General features: G+C 44.9%; 1 protein-coding gene across 4 annotated transcripts in view; it reads left to right on the top strand.

Moving 5' to 3' along the window:
* The window catches only part of Arih2 (ariadne RBR E3 ubiquitin protein ligase 2), a 60,026-nt gene extending 42,965 nt beyond the window's left edge, over positions 1-17,061 (top strand). For 3 of the 4 annotated variants that reach the window (XM_057767523.1, XM_057767524.1, XM_057767526.1), the window contains exons 4-15: positions 1,100-1,163; positions 1,948-2,098; positions 3,638-3,759; positions 5,318-5,427; positions 7,074-7,191; positions 8,378-8,428; positions 8,522-8,543; positions 11,891-12,042; positions 12,394-12,537; positions 13,066-13,134; positions 14,517-14,654; positions 14,836-17,061. In XM_057767523.1, coding sequence (XP_057623506.1) covers positions 1,100-1,163; positions 1,948-2,098; positions 3,638-3,759; positions 5,318-5,427; positions 7,074-7,191; positions 8,378-8,428; positions 8,522-8,543; positions 11,891-12,042; positions 12,394-12,537; positions 13,066-13,134; positions 14,517-14,654; positions 14,836-14,907 — 1,213 coding nt within the window. In that variant the 3' untranslated portion in view covers positions 14,908-17,061. The remainder of the gene's footprint in view (positions 1-1,099; positions 1,164-1,947; positions 2,099-3,637; positions 3,760-5,317; positions 5,428-7,073; positions 7,192-8,377; positions 8,429-8,521; positions 8,544-11,890; positions 12,043-12,393; positions 12,538-13,065; positions 13,135-14,516; positions 14,655-14,835) is intronic. The other variant, XM_057767525.1, reaches the window with a different exon arrangement.
* Positions 17,062-19,382: the final 2,321 nt, after the last annotated feature.

The following is a 19,382-nucleotide window of genomic DNA, read 5'->3' as shown; positions in this document are numbered from 1 at the left end:
TGAAGGTGTCAGATCGCCCAGGGACTGGATTTAAACATACTTCTGAGCTGTCATGTGGATGCTGGGAATTGAACCCAGGTCCCCTAGAAGAGCAGTCAGTGCTCATAACTGTCAAGCCATTTCTCCAGCCCATTCACCCCATATTTTCTAAACTCTTACTTTATTCTTAAAGTATATATCTTTTATTTGTATGATTATGCAATTCCATAAACATAAAATTATGCTGTGTGCATTCTTCAGCTTTGAATTTAATATGGTTGTATTTATCCTCTCATCAGAAACATTGTCTTTGTCAGAAAAATAAAGCAAAACTTTTTGAGGCCCAGAGAGGTGGTTCAGTGGTTAAGAGCACCTTCAGAGGACCCAGATTCAATTCCTAGCACCATGTCAGCTTACAACTGAGTCTGTATTTAGGAATCTAGTGCCTTCTCCTGGCCTGCATGACACTAGGCATACATATGATGTCCATACATACATGCAGGCCAAACATTAGTACACATACAGTAAATATTAAAAACCAGGTAAAGGATAGGCAGTAGTCATTGCATGCCTTTAATCTGAGCACTCAGGAGGCAGAGACAGGCAAGCAGATCTCTTGAGTGTGAGGCCAGCCTGGTCTACAGAGCGAGTTCCAGGACAACCAGAACTACACAGAGAAGCCCTGTCTCCAAAAACAAACAGACAAAACCAGCTGAGCATAGTGGCACACCCTTCAGCATGTCGAAGGCAGACGGAGACAGATCTCTGTGAGTTCGAGGGTAGTCTGGTCTACATACTAAGTTCTAGAACATCCAAAGCTACATAGTAAAACCCTGTCTCTAAACCCTCATGCCCCTGCCCACTCCCTCTCCCCTCACCAAAAGAAAACATTTGTAGTGAGATAAAAAGAAATTTGGTTCAATAAGGGAGCTATTAGCACTAAGCTCAAACTCACTATGTAAACTGTGTTGGCTTCAAGCTTGCTGAGTGTTAGGATTACAGATGTGGATGTCGTGTTCACAAGGTAAAAGGCACTTTAGTGCAACCACAACACATGTTTGTTCTGTTACTGAGTTAAAATGTCTTCACTTTTTGATTCTATCTCTGCCTTTGTTTTCAGGTACAGGGCAAATTCTGCCCAGCTGCTTGTTGAGGCTCGAGTTCAGCCCAATCCATCCAAACATGTGAGTGTCTCTGTGTCTGACAGTGTTAACACCAGCTTTGTTTTTTGTTTGTTTGTTTTGTTTTGTTTTAATAATCCTTTGAGTTTTTTTAAAATAATCTTTATTTATTTATTTTGTGGGGGTCTTACTGTGCAGACCAGGCTGTCATGAGATCTTCCTGCCTTCGCCTCCTAGTGCTAGGAATAAAGGTGTGTGCCACCACTGCCTAATTTTTTTAAGCAAATTTATTTATTTTATTCTACATATATGAATGTTTTTGTCTGCATGTATACACATGCACTTCATGCGTGCCTGGTAGGAATGTAGGCCAATAGAAGGCATCAAATCCTCTGAAACTGGAGCTACAGATGGGTGTGAGCTGCCATGTAGTTGTTGGGAACCTAACCCAGGTCCTTTCCAAGGACCCCAGAAACTAGTCTGTTTCTTTTCTTTTCTTTTTAAGATTTATTTATTTATTATGTATACAACATTCCTTCCCTGTATGCTTGCATGCCAGAAGAGGGCACCAGATCTCATAGATGGCTGTGAGCTACCATGTGGTTGCTGGGAATTGAACTCAGGACCTCTGGAAGAGCAGTCAGTGCTCTTAACCTCTGAACCATCTCTCCAGCCCCTGCTAGTCTGTTTCTTGATTTGGTTATATTTATATGGAAAATCCTCTGCCCTTGAACAAACTGCACTGTGAACTGAGAACCTTTACAAGTCAGCCTTTCAGAACTTTCATGGCTGACTTTGGTGAGAGGCCTTGGCTTATATGGCTACATCTCTCTCTCTTTCTCTCTAGGTCCCCACAGCCCATCCCCCTCACCACTGTGCAGTGTGTATGCAGTTTGTGCGGAAGGAGAACCTACTCTCTCTGGCCTGCCAACATCAGTTTTGCCGAAGCTGCTGGGAGCAGCATTGCTCCGTGCTTGTCAAGGATGGTGTTGGTGTGGGTGAGTCTACACTGAACTTAAACTAGGCCTCTTCATTTTATTTATTCAATTTTATTTTATGTGTCTTGTCTACATGTAGCTCTGTGTAGCATATGTGTGGTTGGTGCTTGTAGACGTCATGGAATACCCTGGCACTGGTTTTACAGTTTGTAGTGATCATCGGGTGGGTTATGGGAGTAGAACCCAGTTCCTCTGCAAGAGCAACAAGTACTTTTAACTGCTAAACCTTCTCTCCAGCGTTAAAGTATTTGTCCTTCACTGTGCGTTTTTCCTTAAACAACCTATCCTCTTGAAAGGGTTTTATAGTTAGAACAGGTAGTTCACTGCTTCAGTCAATAGTAGCGGTTACTGTGGTCTCCAGTAATGTGAGGGAATTAAAGGTCTTACAGATATTGGTGTGAGTACAAGTGTGATTTTCCCACCTTTAAAAGAACTGTCCTTTGAGCTTCCTTTCATGGCTTGATTCCCTCTACTGTTTGGGCAGTATAACCCATATCAGAATTTATTACCAGCTACAGAAGCATTTGTTGTTCTGTAACGTGATAATATTCAGACTAATTAGAACCATGTTCATTGTTACTTGCTGAATCTCAGTATGTTAACCTGGGTATGTATGATGGTACAGGTCTGTGATCCCAACATTTGCGAAGAAGAAGCAGAAGCATCAGGAGTTCAAGGCCAGTCTCAGCTAGATAGCAAGTTTGAGGCTAGCTTACACTACATGAAAGAGTCCCCACCCCACCCAGCCCCTCAAAAAAGAAAACATAAAAATGTCAGTATAGGGCTGGAGAGATGGCTCAGGTTAAGAGTACTGACTGTTTTCCCAGAGGTCCTGAGTTCAACACTCAGCAACTACATGATCCCTCTGCCTCTGCCTTTGTCTTTCCAATGCTGGGATTGGGATTAAAGGTGTGAGCCACTACATCCAGCCCTGTAATATTATTTAGTGGTGCTTGGGCTGATCTATGGGTAATTGGGCACAATCTTTGTTACATTATTATGAAAACATGTAATTTCTCTCTTTGTGTTCTTTTTTTTTTTTTAAGATTTATTATTTATAAAAGCCGGGCGTTGGTGGCGCACGCCTTTAATCCCAGCTCTTGGGAGGCAGAGGCAGGCGGATCTCTGTGAGTTCGAGACCAGCCTGGTCTACAAGAGCTAGTTCCAGGACAGGCTCCAAAACCACAGAGAAACCCTGTCTCGAAAAACCAAAAAAAAAAAAAAAAAAAAAAAAGATTTATTATTTATTATGTGTACAACTTTCTGCCTCCATTTATACCCACATGCCAGAGGAGGGCGCCAGATCTCTTTACAGATGGTTTGGAGCCACCATGTGGTTGCTGGGAATTGAACTTAGGACCTCTAGAAGAGCAGACAGTGCTCTTAACCACTGAGCCATCTCTCCAGCCCCTTAATGTGTTCTTGATAAATATTTTGGACAGCATTCCTCTATGAAATTAGAATTTGTTGGTTGACTTGGTGGGTAAGTGTGGTGTCGTCTGCAGTGTGGTTATCCATCACGTTATCTTTGGTCAACAGGGGTCTCGTGCATGGCTCAGGACTGTCCACTCCGAACACCAGAGGACTTTGTATTTCCCTTGCTTCCCAATGAAGAATTGAGAGATAAATACAGGCGCTACCTCTTTAGGGACTATGTGGAGGTATGAGCAGCCTTGTTCTGCCCTCTGTCTTCCTGAGCCTACCATACACAGTATAATCGCAGCTGGCATTAGCTGGGGGTGGTGAGTCACATGGGTAAATGCGAGATCTGTTACTTCCTTGTTATGAGACCACTTGCTCATTAATTTATCTGAATCTTGATTTTTTTCTTATTTGCATTTGTGTGTGTGTGTGTGCGCGCGCGCGCGCGCGTACGTGCATTTGGTGGTTTGCCATGGATGCGGAGTCCTCTGGAACTGGAATTATAGACAGCTGTGAGCTGCCATGTGGCGTGGAAGCCAGATCCTCTGGAAAAGCAGTCAGTGCTCTTAACCACTGAGCCACCTCTCCAGCCCTGAGTCTTGGTTTTTATTTCCATAATATGGACAGTCGTCCTAAAGTATACACAGTTGATTAAACAAGCTGAGCCGGCCATCTTTTCTTTTTTTCCTTTTTTCTTTTTCCTTTTTTTTTTTTTTTTTTTTTTGCTTTTTTCGAGACAGGGTTTCTCTGTGGTTTTGAAGCCTGTCCTGGAACTAGCTCTTGTAGACCAGGCTGGTCTTGAACTCACAGAGATCCGCCTGCCTCTGCCTCCCAAGTGCTGGGATTAAAGGCGTGCGCCACCACCGCCCGGCATGAGCCGGCCATCTTATGTGAAGGTTGAACACAGGTCTGGCACAGCTCAAGAGTTACTATTCCACATGGTTTTCTGTACACTTAACCCAGATAAGGACTCTTTTGTTTCGCTTTTTAGCAATTTGAAAACTTGTTCATGATTGCAGGGTGGTTAATTTTAGATTCCTTTCCCTATTTAGGCTACCTGTCAGTTTTACAGATTCTGTGCAGCATAGCTTTATCTTTGTCATTTATTACTTAGTTTAAAAGCTTATTGGATAGCTTGTTGTCATGTGCACATTCAGGATACACACAAGGCCCAATTTTTTTTGTTGTTTATTTGTGGTTTTTTATTTGTCTGGTTGGTTGGTTGGTTGGTTTGATTTGGTTTTTCAAGACAGGATTTCTCTTTGTAGTCCGGCTATCCTGGAACTCTAGACCAGGCTGGCCCTAAACTCTTAAGAAATTCACCTGCCTCTGCCTCCCAAGTACTGGTATTGAAAGCCTGAGTCACCATTGTGGCTTAGCTTTATTCTTTGGATACTTCGTTGCCTTTGGTAGATTACTGGGCACCTTTGAGTCCCTGAGCTGTCAGGTGCATAGGTAACTGGGATGTGTTCTCATCCAGTCCACATCAAAACATCTCTTCCTGAGACATGTTTTCCCTATATTGACCAGGCCTTGACTAAGCTCCCCAGGCTCAAAGCAGTCCTTCTGCCTTAGTCTTCCAAGTAACAAAGTAGTTGAAGTTACAGACACACGTGTCTGCACCCAGCCTGCAGGTACCTTCTTATATAATAACTTAAAGTTAATGGCTACCTGTTTTAAGCTTTCTAAGTTTTAGTCTTTTGATACAAGCTATCAGCTAGGAGAACAGAGGCCCTTGAACAGTCTGTTGAGGCAGCTAAAAGAAGATGTCCTCCTCATTTCCCTCTGTGTTCACAGAGCCATTACCAGCTCCAGCTGTGCCCCGGTGCAGACTGCCCCATGGTTATTCGGGTACAGGAGCCTAGAGCTCGCCGAGTACAGTGCAATCGATGCAACGAGGTCTTCTGGTAAGAGGGAGCGAGTGCTGAGAAGTCCTGGGTTCGTGGCCCATCTTCCTCCAAAGAGCACGGGGCTGGGAGAGATGCATATCTGTTCTAGGAGAGTTTTCTGGTTCACGTGGCTCCGTATTTTGCGTTCCTCAGATATTTTGATAAATGAACAGTCTTTGGAGTCAAGGAAGTGCAAGTTCCTGAGAAATATGCTTGAACATCTGATCATCTTCCCTCTGTTTCTACAACGCTGGGATTCCAGACTGCATCACCATGCTCAGTTTATGTGGTGCTAGGGGTTGACCTTGTCCATGTGCATGCTAGGCAATCACTCCAAACCTCTTTAGCTAACTTTTTTGTTTGTATTGTTTTGTTCTGAGACAGAGCCTTGTTATGTAACTTTGGCTATCCTGAATCTTACTTTGTAGACCAGGCTGTCCTAAAAGTTAGAAAGATCCGCCCCTCAAGAGCTGGTATTGACTTCATATGCCACCCTGCTGGTACTCGCTGCCTTTTATAAAACTGTGATTTATGGGTGAATTCTACATCTGAGGTTCTCCCCATTCAGTAAATTCCATGGGCATAGCCAAAGCATAACAGATTGTTTCCAGGTGACAAGCACTGTCCAGCTGTTTTCCCTACATATCACAACTGCGAGATTGCCTGTTACCATCTAGGTGAGGAAATGAAGGTACAAGGTAAATAAACCTACTAGAAAATAGCAGAGCTGTAATTTAAATCCAGGTGTGTCCTAATTGCACCTCCCTGGAAGATTGGTGGTCTAGATGCAGAGAAACCACACAGTACATGTGTGTGTGTGTGTGTGTGTGTTTTCTGCCTTTTAGGACAATGAAGGACCCCGTCGCACCAAGAGTTGAAAACTGAACACCTTTTTTTTTTTTTTTCCCACATTCGGAGCTTCTTTCCCAAAAGCACGTGTCCGCTGTCTGCCTGTGGACCTTAGTGTTGACTTGTTCAAAAGGAGATTAGAATGCGAGTTCTAGTTGTCAGATATAATAGGACCGCTCAGATTTGATAAGTTCTGGCATTCATGCATCCTTCTGCACATCTGGCCAGTTCTACCTTATTTTTGAGAGAAGTATCCTCAGAGTGCCTTCTGCGTACTTGCCTTCCAAAATGCTGCGCTCATGGCCAGAGATGGCGCTCAGCTGCACATAGAGCCTTGGGTTTGAGCTCCTGCACCACATAAACCAGGCCTGTTTGGCTCATGCCTATAATGCTAGTACTCAGGAAGTAGAGGCAGAAAGATCATTTTGGACACCAGCCTGGGATATATGAGACCCTGTTGCAGGGGTGGGGGTACACACACAAACCTGGGCTCTGGACACGAAATGTAGCTTCATAGTAAAGTGCAAGGCCTTGAGTTTACTCTAGCACCTCAAAGGAGGGCTGGGCTCCATTTGACTCCTTTCGGGAAGGGTTAATTCCATTCAAGATATTGAAGGAGAAGCTTCATGTGGACCTATTGAGCATGTAACGGGCTCAAGTTGAAAAAACATTCATAACGTGCTTCATTATAATCTGGGTAACGCCCCTAAGACCCAAAGCTAATTGAGGATATGTGAAGCCCAAACAAGAGGACAGTCTAAAACACAAGGCCTTATTTGGTGGATATTTGAATGTGTTTCTTTTTCAATTTTAAGTTTCAAGTGTCGACAGATGTATCACGCCCCCACAGACTGCGCCACAATCCGGAAATGGCTTACGAAGTGTGCAGACGACTCTGAAACGGCTAACTACATTAGTGCTCACACTAAAGATGTAAGGACTATGTGTTACCTGTAATGGAACTTCCCTAAATAGTGCCCTGAAGGTTGGACATCTGAGAGCAGAGCACATAGCCCAGGAGCTTGTTGGAAACGTGGACACTCAACCATACTTCGTAGAGCTTATCACTTTTTCATCCTTAGATGCATTTTTTTTTTAAATTATTTTTTAGTGCTGGACATAGTTGCCCACACCTTTAGTCCTTGCACAGAGACAGGCAGATGGATCTCTGTAAGTTTAAGGCTAGCCCCTGTCTCAAGATAAAAACAAATAATAACTTTTTTTACTTTATGTGTATGCAATTCCTGCCTGAATACATGTATGTGCACCACATACATGCTTGTTGGATATGCTAGAACTAGAGTTACGGGTGATTTTGATCCACTGTGTGGTACTAGAAATTGAACCTAACCAGGTCCTCTACAAGCACAACAAGTGCTGTTAACTGCTGAGCCATCTCCAGCCCCAGATGTGCTTATTTCAATAAAATTCCAAAATACTTAGAAGAGTTTGACCCTAGGAAGAGCTAATTAGGAAAACCCTGATTTTTATTGAAACTGTACCAAGTTTTGATAGCCCTAGGAGTGGAGTGGTTAATTGACCTAGCTCATAAATAACATGACTATAATACAAGCCCAGAGATTGTCAATATTCATTAAAGCTTCCCCTTGGGGCAGAATTCATTGTGCACTGCCTCACTGATGCACTCAGGCCTCTACATAGACTAAATCACCCTAGTGGGGGGGCTCCATGTCAGTCTAGTCCTGGGGTTGCTGGTCTTTTCCAAGCGAGAGGTGTTCTGAGGTGTTTTCCACATCCTCTTCTGGAGGTCAGAGTTCAAGTAATCTCAGCAGGGCCTCGTCCATGGTGGCCATTCTGCCATCAGGCAGGCTTTCTGCTGCCTTAGCCTGGGCTTCATCTGAGTGGTGCTACAGACAGGACAGGTGATAGAAGACTTAGGGACTCAGCCGGGACTCGGATTACCTCAGAGCCAAACATGCTGACCTCATTTCCTTGAATTGCTGTTCCAGCCTCAGCGACCTGCCACATTTAAGTGAGACTCCCGCCTCCCCAGAAGTGCTTGCGATGAGCTACTGGGCACGGGGGCCTGGAGTGTTGTGTAATTTTTCTTAGAGCTGGGCTGATGTGTAAGCCTAATGGCACCCTTCTGTCTCCTCAGTGTCCCAAGTGCAACATCTGCATTGAGAAGAACGGAGGCTGCAATCACATGGTGAGCAGAAGCATATAGCGTCTGCATGTGTGATATGGAGCCCTTGGTCAAAGTATTCTTCCTTAATGTGTTCTCTTCTCTTCTCTCTGACAGCAATGCTCCAAGTGTAAGCATGGTGAGTCGCAGACCTGGTCTCCGGTCCAGGAGCATGGTCTATGTTTCTTGTACTTTGATTTCTATTACTGCTTAGTGAGTTCTTTTGTAATGAAACAGCAAAACAAAGGGGAACCTCCCTCACTTAAGACTATGCTAGCTGGGCGGTGGTGGCACACATCTTTTATCCCAGCACTTGGGAGGCAGAAGCAGGTGGATGTCTGTGAGTTCAAGGCCAGCCTGGTCTACAAGAGCTAGTTCCAGTACAGCAAGGACTATTTTTTTCGAGACAGGGTTTCTTTGTAGCTTTGGAGCCTGTCCTGGAACTCCCTTTGTAGACCAGGCTGGCCTCGAACTCACAGAGATCTGCCTGCCTCTGCCTCCAGAGTGCTGGGATTAAAGGCGTGTGCCACCACCGCCCGGCTACAGCAAGGACTATTACACACAGGGAAAAAAAAAAAAAAAGACTATTCTAACTGGCATAAGTGCAAGTTTAGGGTTTGTTTTTTTGTTTGTTTGTTTGTTTGTTTTGCGGGATGAGCATTCATTCCACTGCCCTCTTGCCGATGTGTAGTTAAAAGTCAAGTTTTGTGTGATGATTATGATCCTCAGTCATCCAGTACAGCAGTTGGATTATAGGCATATACCAAAACACTCAGTTGAAGGTTTTAGTGTCTTCTATTCTTTTTGCCAAAACAGACAGATATCAATAAAATTGATTATCTAAGATACTATAAGAGATGTCTTTTAGAAAAGGTTGTTCATGGTTTTGCCATGGTACTAAAAATCAGTTAAGATTAGTTCAGAGCAGTTTCCAGAAGGACTTCTGATTAGGTCTCCGCCATCAGGACCGAAGCAGGGCATTGCACATGTGTGTTGTTTAAAGAAGAGTGGGAATCAGGCTCTTGCTGGGCTCACTGCTCTCTTTGCAGGGTGCCAAGTAAAATCCTTTCCTTTTTCTTAAAAAAAAAAAAAATGTTGTGTGTTGGGTCTCTTTGTAGCCAGCTACATGGGAAACTGGGAAGGAGAATTGGTTGAGCACAGATGTTTGAGGCCAACGTGGATCTCATGTTAATTATCCTGGAACCTAAAAGAAGAAAAGGAAAGGAAGAAGGTCCGGTGGTGGTGCTCGCCTTTAATCCCAGCACCTGGGATGCAGAGGCAGGCGAATCTCTGTGAGTTCCAGGACAGCCAGGGCTCCATGGAAAAACCTTTTCTTGAAAACCAAAAAGAACAGGAAGAAAAGTGCAGACTATATGTCATATTTCTAATGCCTGAGAAGCCTCATATCCTTGTCTCTCAAAAGCCAGAGTTTGCTCTTTAATTCTGTCACTTACTGGAGCAACCCTGAGCGATGTGTTACCCGTTACAACTGTAGTAATATGAGTGGCGGGGCTGCATCCCCAGCACCCGGCCGCCCGCATGGCTTATGCCCCAAAATAATTACACGGAAACTGTATTCTTTTTTTTTTTTAATTATTTTTATTCTTTTTTAATTAAAATTTCCACCTGTCCCCGTTCCCCATTTCCCTCCCCCAGAAACTGTATTCTTTTGAACACTGCCTAGCCCATTAGTTCCAGCCTCTTATTGGCTAGCTCTTACATATTGATCTAACCCATTTCTAATATTCTGTGTAGTACCACGAGCTGGCTTACCAGGAAAGATCTTAACCTGTGTCTGTCTGGAGTGGGAGAATCATGGCGACTCCCCGACTCAGCTTCTTTCTCCCAGCATTCTGTTCTGTTTACTCCACCCACCTAAGGGTTGGCCTATCAAATGGGCCTAGGCAGTTTCTTTATTAATTAACCAATAAAAGCAACAGATTAATACAAGACCCACCTTCATCATACAACAAGCCTAACTGATGAAGGAAGGGACAATGGACTCTACTGATAGAAGAGGGCTTCTGGGAAACAGAAGTTGAATAACTGTGGCTGTCTGTGTTGACCTTCCATCTCTAGATGTCCTTTTGGAAAGTCAGTGCCCAGGATAAAGTGTAAATCCTGGGAAACAGGATTTTTCTCTAATAGGTTTGCTGGTAGAAACAGAAGAGAACATAGACTAGATAGATCTTGAACATCTAACAAAATTGTGGGCAATCTCTCTATATTAGATGCCAGTTGTTATTTGAATGCATAGCATACCTTTTAAGCAAAGTATTTTTTTATAGTTTATTTATTATATGCATATTGGTGCTTTGCCTGCATGTATGTATGTATGACGGTGTCTCTTAGAGTTACAGACAGTTGTGAGCTGCCATATGGATGCTGGGAATTGAGCCCGGGTCCTGTGGAAGAGCAGTCAGTGCTCTTAACTACTGAGCCATCTCCCAGCCCTACATAGCATACTTCAGATTCTTTTCTTCTTGCCTTCCTCAATGTGGAAACTGCATATGAACTATTGATTAGATAGAGATTTTATACTAATACACATTTTGGAAAGGGTGGGAAAGATAGCTCTCAGTGAGTGATGTCATTACTTGCAGCACAGGCATGACAGTCTGAGGTCAGTCCCCAGAGCCCAAGTAACAGAGACATGTAAAATCCTGGGACTTGTGGCTGGCTAGTCAGCCACCCTAATCTATTTGGATGAACTCTAGAGCTTGTCGAGAGAGGGGGAGGGGAGGAGAGAGAGAGAGAGAGAGAGAGAGAGAGAGAGAGAGAGAGAGAGAGAGAGAGAGAGAGAGGATGAAATAAAATGTTAAGTAGCAACTGAGGAACAACATTAGTATTGACCTCTGTCCTTGTGTGTGCATATAACAGGAGCACATATACTAAAATGGGAAGAAGCTTTTGTTTCCAGTTTTATATAAAATCTTAGGATAAGTAGGAACTTTAAGGTAATTAGGACAGTCTTTTCTTTTCTTTTCTTTTCTTTTTTTTTTTTTTTTTTTTTTTTTTTTTGGTTTTTCGAGACAGGGTTTCTCTGTGGCTTTGGAGCCTGTCCTGGAACTAGCTCTGTAGACCAGGCTGGTCTCGAACTCACAGAGATCCTCCTGCCTCTGCCTCCCGAGTGCTGGGATTAAAGGCGTGCGCCACCATCGCCCGGCTAGGGCAGTGTTTTCTATCGGCTGTGTGTTCTAGATGATGGGGTCAGGGGGTGCTCATGTGGGTATTTTTGCTTCTCACAATGCCTTGATCAAGCTGACCTGTGATTTTGTACAGTCAGCAGTAAGGCACACAGCATGTGTGCCCATGACCATTGGCTATCCTGACAAGCTTTGGGGACAGTCAGTTGTGACAAGAATGAGAATTGCACATCTCTCTGCAAAGAGGCAGCCTTGGGAGTCTCTGCTCAGGTTAACTCTTTCTCCTACTCCTCTGTGATTGTCTTATGAAGGTGAATGACCCACCCTCTATTCTGTGCAGACTTCTGCTGGATGTGTCTAGGGGATTGGAAGACGCACGGCAGTGAGTATTATGAGTGCAGTCGGTACAAGGAGAACCCTGACATCGTCAACCAGAGTCAACAAGCCCAGGCCAGGGAGGCCCTCAAGAAGTACTTGTTCTACTTTGAGAGGGTAGGTGTCTCATCATATCCCTGCCCTTCCAGAGTAGGTTCTTTCCTCTGACCTGCTAAGGTGAGATCATTGGGATGCTGTGTGCATATGGTAGCCACTGAATGGAGCTCCTGCACCTGCCTCCTGTGCATTGCCTCTTGGCAAATGTGGCTTTTCAGTCGTGCAGGACAACTACACAGGGAAGGACCTGGTATTACCTTAGCCGAAGGATGGATTGTGGTTAGTCTTTTCCATAAGACAGAGACATCTGTGGGCATGGCCTACCAGCCAGGGTGTTTGTCCTAAATTCCTGTCTTGATCTCTATATGTTTCTGGGACTCCTATGTTTTTCCTTCTTTCTCTGTTGTGTAGTGGGAAAACCACAATAAAAGTTTGCAGCTTGAGGCACAAACATACCAACGGATTCATGAGAAGATTCAGGAGAGGGTTATGAACAATCTGGGGACATGGATTGACTGGCAATACCTGCAGAACGCTGCTAAGCTGTTGGCCAAGGTATCTCCCATTTCACTCTTCCATCACTGAATCCCAACCTTCTCCTTGTTTGCTGCAAACATTAGGGTGAGAAGCCACCTCTGAAAGGAAGGGGAATTTGGTACCCTGCATAGCTCTGCATGCACATTTATGGGTGCACATTTCCCTGTGCTGAATATACCAGAAGTCCCAGCCCTTTGCTAGATGTCCACGGGATTTCTGAATGGTTTTACTGCCTGCTGCCAACAGTGAAAATTAGTCTTTTTCTCCTTTGTCTGATCTCTGGATAACTGAAAGGAAAATGGATGATTGATAAGTATTAAGATACATATGCTTTAATGTCCTACTAAAATCCTCAGGCGTCTGGTGGTGGTAAACAGTTTAAACATGGTGGTTCTGTGGTTTCATTTTTCCCTGTGTCTTCCTGTAATGGATCATCTCTGGTTTGGCCTCATGTCTAGAGTCCCCATTTACATGGTTGGATATGAATTGTAAGGGATGTGGGCCAGTTAGAAAGGTACAGGTGCTTTTTTTTCTTTCCTATTACAGTGTCGATACACCCTGCAATACACCTATCCATATGCGTACTACATGGAGTCTGGTCCTAGGAAGAAGCTGGTAAGCCAAAGCTGCCCTTCAGCTTTTTTCTGCAGCTCTAGAGAAGCCCATTCTTACCAGTACTTGACAAGTGAAGAGGGTCTTGGGAGAACACAATCAGACTGTCTTATGTAAGATTCCTTCTCTGCTCTGGACATCTGTAAAACAGACCTCTTGGATAGCTAGTGGCCATACCATGCACATTCTTACATTATACTTGCCATTTATTCCTTTAGTTCTTCCTCTTAAATATGCTTGTTTCTGCTGTTGATAAAGTAAATTTTCTATATCACTTAAATGTGGAAAACATAGCGTTTATATTATTATTCATTATCCCACCAGGAAAAAATAGATCATGGTTAACATTTTCTATCCTTTAAAATTAATGTTATGGAAATATGGCTTCGTGGAAGAGCATCTGCCTGGCTTCCTGGATTCCATCCCAGCACCAGAAAAACACAGTGTTAGGCATTGTTGCACACACCTATAGTCCTAGCAATTCAGATACAGAAGGATTGTGAGTTTTGGTCCATCCTAGGCTACATAATGGTACCTTATCACCAAAAACAAAATCAGGGGGCTGGAGAGATAGCCCAGAGTTTAAGAACCCTGGCTGCACTTCTAGAAGTCCTAAGATCAATTATCAGCAACCACATGGTGGCTCACAACCATCTGTAAAGGAATCTTATTTAAAAAAAAAATAAAGGAATCTTATGCCCTCATTTGGTGTGCAAGATACATGCAGGTAGAACACTGTATATATAATGAATAATTCTTTTTTTTTTTTTTAATTTTGTATACAATATTCTATCTGGCATGTATGCCTGCAGGCCAGAAGAGGGCACCAGACCTCACTTAAAATCTTCCTGTCTCTATCTCTCAAGTGTTAAAAGTACAGGCCTCTGGCCTGCATAACCCCACAGACCAAACTGTTTGGTTTTTCAAAGGGTTTCTTTCGTTTGGTCAGTTGGTTGGTTTTTTAGAGTTACGGCTTCCTATAGCTCAAGCAGCCTCAAACTTGCTAAGTAACCAAGGAGGATCTTGAATTTGTGATGCTCCTTAATGTGGAGATTGCAGGCATGAGCCACTATTCCCAGTCCGGCTTTGTCCATCTTAGGTAGGTAGGTGTCTCCCCTGATTGAAAGGCTTTTGATTGGCTAGATGGCTGGGGAGAATGTTGAGTGAGTGCAGTGTTTTGAGGATGTCCCTTCTAACTTCACTTTGGCAGCATCTGTGTCCCAGTATTTGGGGAAAGTCTTTTCCTTTGACTTTAAGTTTCTCGCCTTCCTTCGGATGCTGTTCTCCAGCTCTGTGCATAGAGGGTAGGGGCACTCTGAGGACAGTGGCAGGCTTGTCAGTTGCTAATTGGAGCCTGAGGTGCTGCGTGTGCCCTCCATCTGCAGGCCCTGCCCGGCTACAGCCCCTCTCCTTTTGACCCTCCTGCTCTGCCCATACAGTTTGAATACCAGCAGGCTCAGCTGGAGGCTGAAATTGAAAACCTGTCGTGGAAAGTTGAGCGTGCAGACAGCTATGACAGAGGGGTAAGTGTCTTCTGCCCTGGTGCAGGTAAGGGAAAGGTATCATTAATAGGTGATTGTATGGAGATGGTGGTTAATGCTGTTGCAGTGGGGGTGAAAGGTTAATTTTGTATGGACTCCTCAGAGCCCCTGCTCTTGGTTGGCGTTGGGACTTGTCAGCACCTGTTGTATATCCTTTGTGCAGGACTTGGAAAACCAAATGCACATAGCAGAGCAGCGGAGAAGAACCCTGCTGAAGGATTTTCACGACACCTAAGCTGGGCTGTGGATGTGCCGGGGTGAGGAAGATGTAGCTGTGGGCGTCCCGGCTACCATACTGCATGCTGCAGGCTCTGCCTTCACGACCCCAGGCAACAGCCAGGGCCCCACTCCTGAGAGACACTGGCAACAACCTCTTAGTCAATTTGTTTTCTCCTCATCTTTTTGCTTTTTGTTTCTACCAGGGTAGAGGCCATGTTGAACCGGCCTCTAGTAAGGACTTTTATTAAATTCTCCCTGGATGGTTGTTGGGAGGGAGGGAACTTTTTTTTCCTGAATGGCTATTAATAGTATTAGATCATTACAACTTATGTAATTTTCAAAGGTTGTACGATTATAAAGAAAAAAAGGCAAACCATAGGATAACACAGAGCCCTTTTGAAAATAAATTGGCTTTGGAGTGTATACCCTCTAGCAATTTTACTTAGAATGTAATCTGATGCTGCCCAGCCACCAGCCTCAGAATATCTGTGCTGCCAGGGTCCCTGGGGTGGCGTCTGCTTTCCAGCATCCTGTTTGACGGTAGCTGGAGTCCAAGGGAAGAGCAAGGGTGGCAGATGGTGGGGAGCTGAGTTGGCCTGCATAACAGGCCTGGCGCACAGGGAGTCACGTGCCTCCTGCCTTCGCTGGGCAGCAAGGGCACAGAGCAAGCAAGGTCTCAATATGGCTTACTTTTATTCTTCAATTTGAGACTTACTTGAGTTAGGCCACCAAGCCAGAAGCCACAACAGAGCAGAGGTGGGCTTTCGCACCTCCAGACTGGGAGACTGGTTCAGCGTGGTGCTTCCTTTTGTCTCCTAAAGATAAGAGAGCCACCTTTGAAAGGAATCATTCCCCGAATAAGTTTCCTTTTCTTTGGTTGTTCCTTTTGATCCAGTATTCAATGGTGTACTCTGACCAGGGCCACACGTGCGGTGTCCAACACTGTCTTACTGCATTCTTGTGGACATCAAGGTAGAGTTCAGCATGGCCCTTTCAAGGGCATGGGCCTTGTGGCTCAAGAGCTAGGTTTGCACAAGTTATTTTTATGTTAGCCTGGAGTGTGGCCAGACACTACTCTGGGCTGGGATATGTTCCCTTTCGCCTAGTTGCGGTTGTCAGAGGACCCCATCTCTAGGGTCTGGGAGTCTAAGGCCAGGAGAATGCCTGGTTGTGGTCCCAGTTCCTTTACTAGAAGGGGCTGGCCAGAGGAAAGGACCAGTCCTTGCACAGTCAAGTGCACGGGGACAGGCAGCTTGCCTGGTGTCCTTCCTGTCTTGAACCTGGTCCTGTGGGCCTTTGAAAAGTTAGATCTGTGATCTCTGGGGTTTCCATGGCTTTGTTCAGTGCCTCCCTCTGAGACTGGCAGAGCTGTCTATACTTGACAGGGCCTCCTTGAACTCCTAGGAGAGCCTGCAGAGAAATCTGTGAATATTGCGATGCAGATTCTTTGATATTCATACATTTTCACCTCCAGTCAACAATTACCTAGGTACCATGTAAAGCTACAAAATTGAGTTGTTTTCAAGACAGGTGACAGCTGTGACTCTTGGGGTACTTGGCCAGCTACACGTTCTCTTTCACCTCCTCAGGTTTTGTCTCTTCATGTTGTCCCCGACAAGTGAGAGATTGTGGGGTGAATTGGAAGTAGTTTGGTATGTATCAATTGATCCCAAAATAACAGTAGGAGCTAATTGTAAACCAGGAATATTCCTACCGCAGGGCCCGGGGTGGCACGTGCATTCTGTGCTGATGCACAGCCTTCCATCAGTGGCACTGCCGTGACACAGAACCAGAGTTGCAGCTCTGCAACCTAAACCCCTTGGGCGCTTTCTGAACTGCGCAGCTGACATGCTACTTATCAGCTGTGACCCTGACCATTTGCACTGCAGGAAGCTTTGCCAGCCACAGCTGGTAGTACTTCACCTGTGGACGCCTTCCTTTTGCGCCCTCAGTGGCCATCCTTTGCATCATTATCAGGGACATCTTAAAGGTCAGGCAGAGATGTTTTTTGTTTTTTGTTTTTTTGGTTTGGTTTTGTTTGGCGTTTTGCCCTGCAAAGGGTAGAGAAAGATGTGTTTTCCTGAACTGACCAGATCCTTGTTTTTCTTTAAAGAAAAGTTGAGGTGATGTCATCTGCTCAAAGTTGAGTGGTTTATCAGAATAAACTAAGTTTCTGATTATCAAAGTGTGTGGAGTTTTCCTTCAAAGTGTCTAAGTGCCTTTAGTCCTCCTCCTCCAGGGACTGCGAGGCCCGGTTAGAGTTAGCAGTGCTTTTCTTCCTGTGGGGAGAAGGTGGTTCTGAGTGCCCCCGCGGAAGGTGGTTCTGAGTGCCCCCGCGGAAGGTGGTTCTGAGCGCCCCCGCGGAAAGTGGTTCTGAGCGCCCCCTGCAGAAGAAGTGTTAGTTCTCCTTTCCTTGGGACAAATTGAGCCATTCCCTACAAACACCTTGGGCTGAAGTAGGAACGTCCTGAGCCCTGCCATTAAAGCCCTCTGGGTCTCTCCAAAGCAGATGCAGACCATATGACAGAGGACATTGTGGCTCTTGAAATTTATAAACAAAACTCAGGACAAAAATTGGAAATGGGTCTGTTTTCTGATCTGTGTTGTCAGGCATGTGAGCAGGGTAAGACACGCTAGCACTGTGGTGGGCTGCATTCCACACTGCTGGCTGGCCGCAGGTATGCTGTCCTTAGGCTTAGCCCTGGGAACACGGTGGGGTCTGAAGGGACAGGATGTATGTGTAGGTGTGTTTGTGTGTGTGTGTGTATTATGTCTGTATACTGTGTCCATGCCTGGGGAGGCATATGGATGCTGCAAATCAAACTCAGATTATTTGCAAGAGCAAGTGCTCTTAACAGCTTAGCCAACTCTCCAGCCCCACTAGTGAATATGTTTACTGAGCAGCAAGGCCCAGGACCAGTTAAGCACAGTGGGCAGCAAGGTGCCATGACCATGGCATTCACACAACTTCTGGTGATCTTTTTAGAAAGAATGTCTCTGACAAGATGGTTCAGTGAGTAAAGGCTTTTCACTGACTGCTGAATAAGATCGCAGGATCCACGTGGCAGGAGAAAACTGTAGGTTGTCTCTGACCGCTACACCCGGTGTAGCACAAACATACGTACACTAAAATGTGAAATGTCTGTTAAGGGACTGGGAAGATGGCTCAGTAAAGAGCACTGACTGCTCTTCCAGAGGACCCAGGTTTAATTCCCAGCACTTACATGGCAGATCACAACTATTAACTCCAAGATCTGACACCCTCACGCAAATATACCTGCAGCCAAAACACCAATGCACATAAAATAAGTAAATTATTTTTTTTTATTATGTATACAATATTCTGTCTGTGTGTATGTCTGCAGGCCAGAAGAGGGCACCAGACCCCATTACAGATGGTTGTGAGCCACCATGTGGTTGCTGGGAATTGAACTCAGGACCTTTGGAAGAGCAGGCAATGCTCTTAACCACTGAGCCATCTCTCCAGCCCAAGTAAATTATTTTTAAAAAACGAAATGAGGCTGGGTTGTGGTGCACATCTTTAATCACAGCCCTCAGGAGGCAGAAGCAAGCAGATCTCTGAGTTCAAGGCTAGAGCGAGTTCCAGAACAAATGCCAAAGCTACACAGAAGGAAAACCCTGTCTTCGGGGGGGGAAGGGGGGGCATTTCAGACTAGTGTAGCATAATTTGAAGACAATTATACAGCAGGGGAAACCTGGAACTCCCTATGTAGACCAGGCCTTGAACTTGGAGTTCTTGGCTCTGAGATTACAGGCATGTTCTACCACACCCAACTAAGACATGTGAATATTCCTATATTAGCAGTAGAGACTTGTCTGTTTAAGCCATAAACTGAGACAGGATCTTGCCATGCAGTAGACAGGCCGCCTGCTTTCACCTCCCGAGTACCTAGATTACAGGTGTGGACCCCCCACCCGCCTGCTTTCACCTCAGGACCGAGATGACAGGTGTGGACCCCCATGCCCAGATACTGAGACTAAAACATTGTTGCAGCAGTTACACTCCTTCATGGATGAATTTTAGATACTGAGACTAAAACATTGTTGCAGCAGTTACACTCCTTCATGGATGAATTTTAGGCAGCTGGGAAGATGGTTCCGTGATTGCCTCCCAAGCTTGAGGTCCGCAGCACATAAATAAATGCAGAGCAGGCCTTGCAGCCTGCCTTTAATCCTCAAAGCTGGCCAGACTGCTGAACTGGTGAGCTAGCTTCCGGTGAGAGCCTGTTTCAGTGAATACAGAGCAGAACAGTGGAGGAAGGCGTTAGAATCAATCTTAAAGCACTGTATACACATGCACACACATTAAAAAGTAAATTCTGGGGGAAGAGGCTATGTCCTTATTGCCTCTGCTTTTGTGTAGGGTCAGGCAAGTTACCAGAGATTTCTGCTGCCACTTCACATGAAAATGGAACACGTGGTGACTGTTACCATAACATCCCTGCTTTTGTAGTAAAGAAATTAGAAGAC

The sequence above is a fragment of the Chionomys nivalis genome, chromosome 4 (genome assembly GCF_950005125.1).
Source record: "Chionomys nivalis chromosome 4, mChiNiv1.1, whole genome shotgun sequence".
Classification (NCBI taxonomy): Eukaryota; Metazoa; Chordata; class Mammalia; order Rodentia; family Cricetidae; genus Chionomys; species Chionomys nivalis.
Note: the sequence above shows the minus strand (reverse complement) of the source record. Positions and strands in the feature narration are given on the sequence as shown.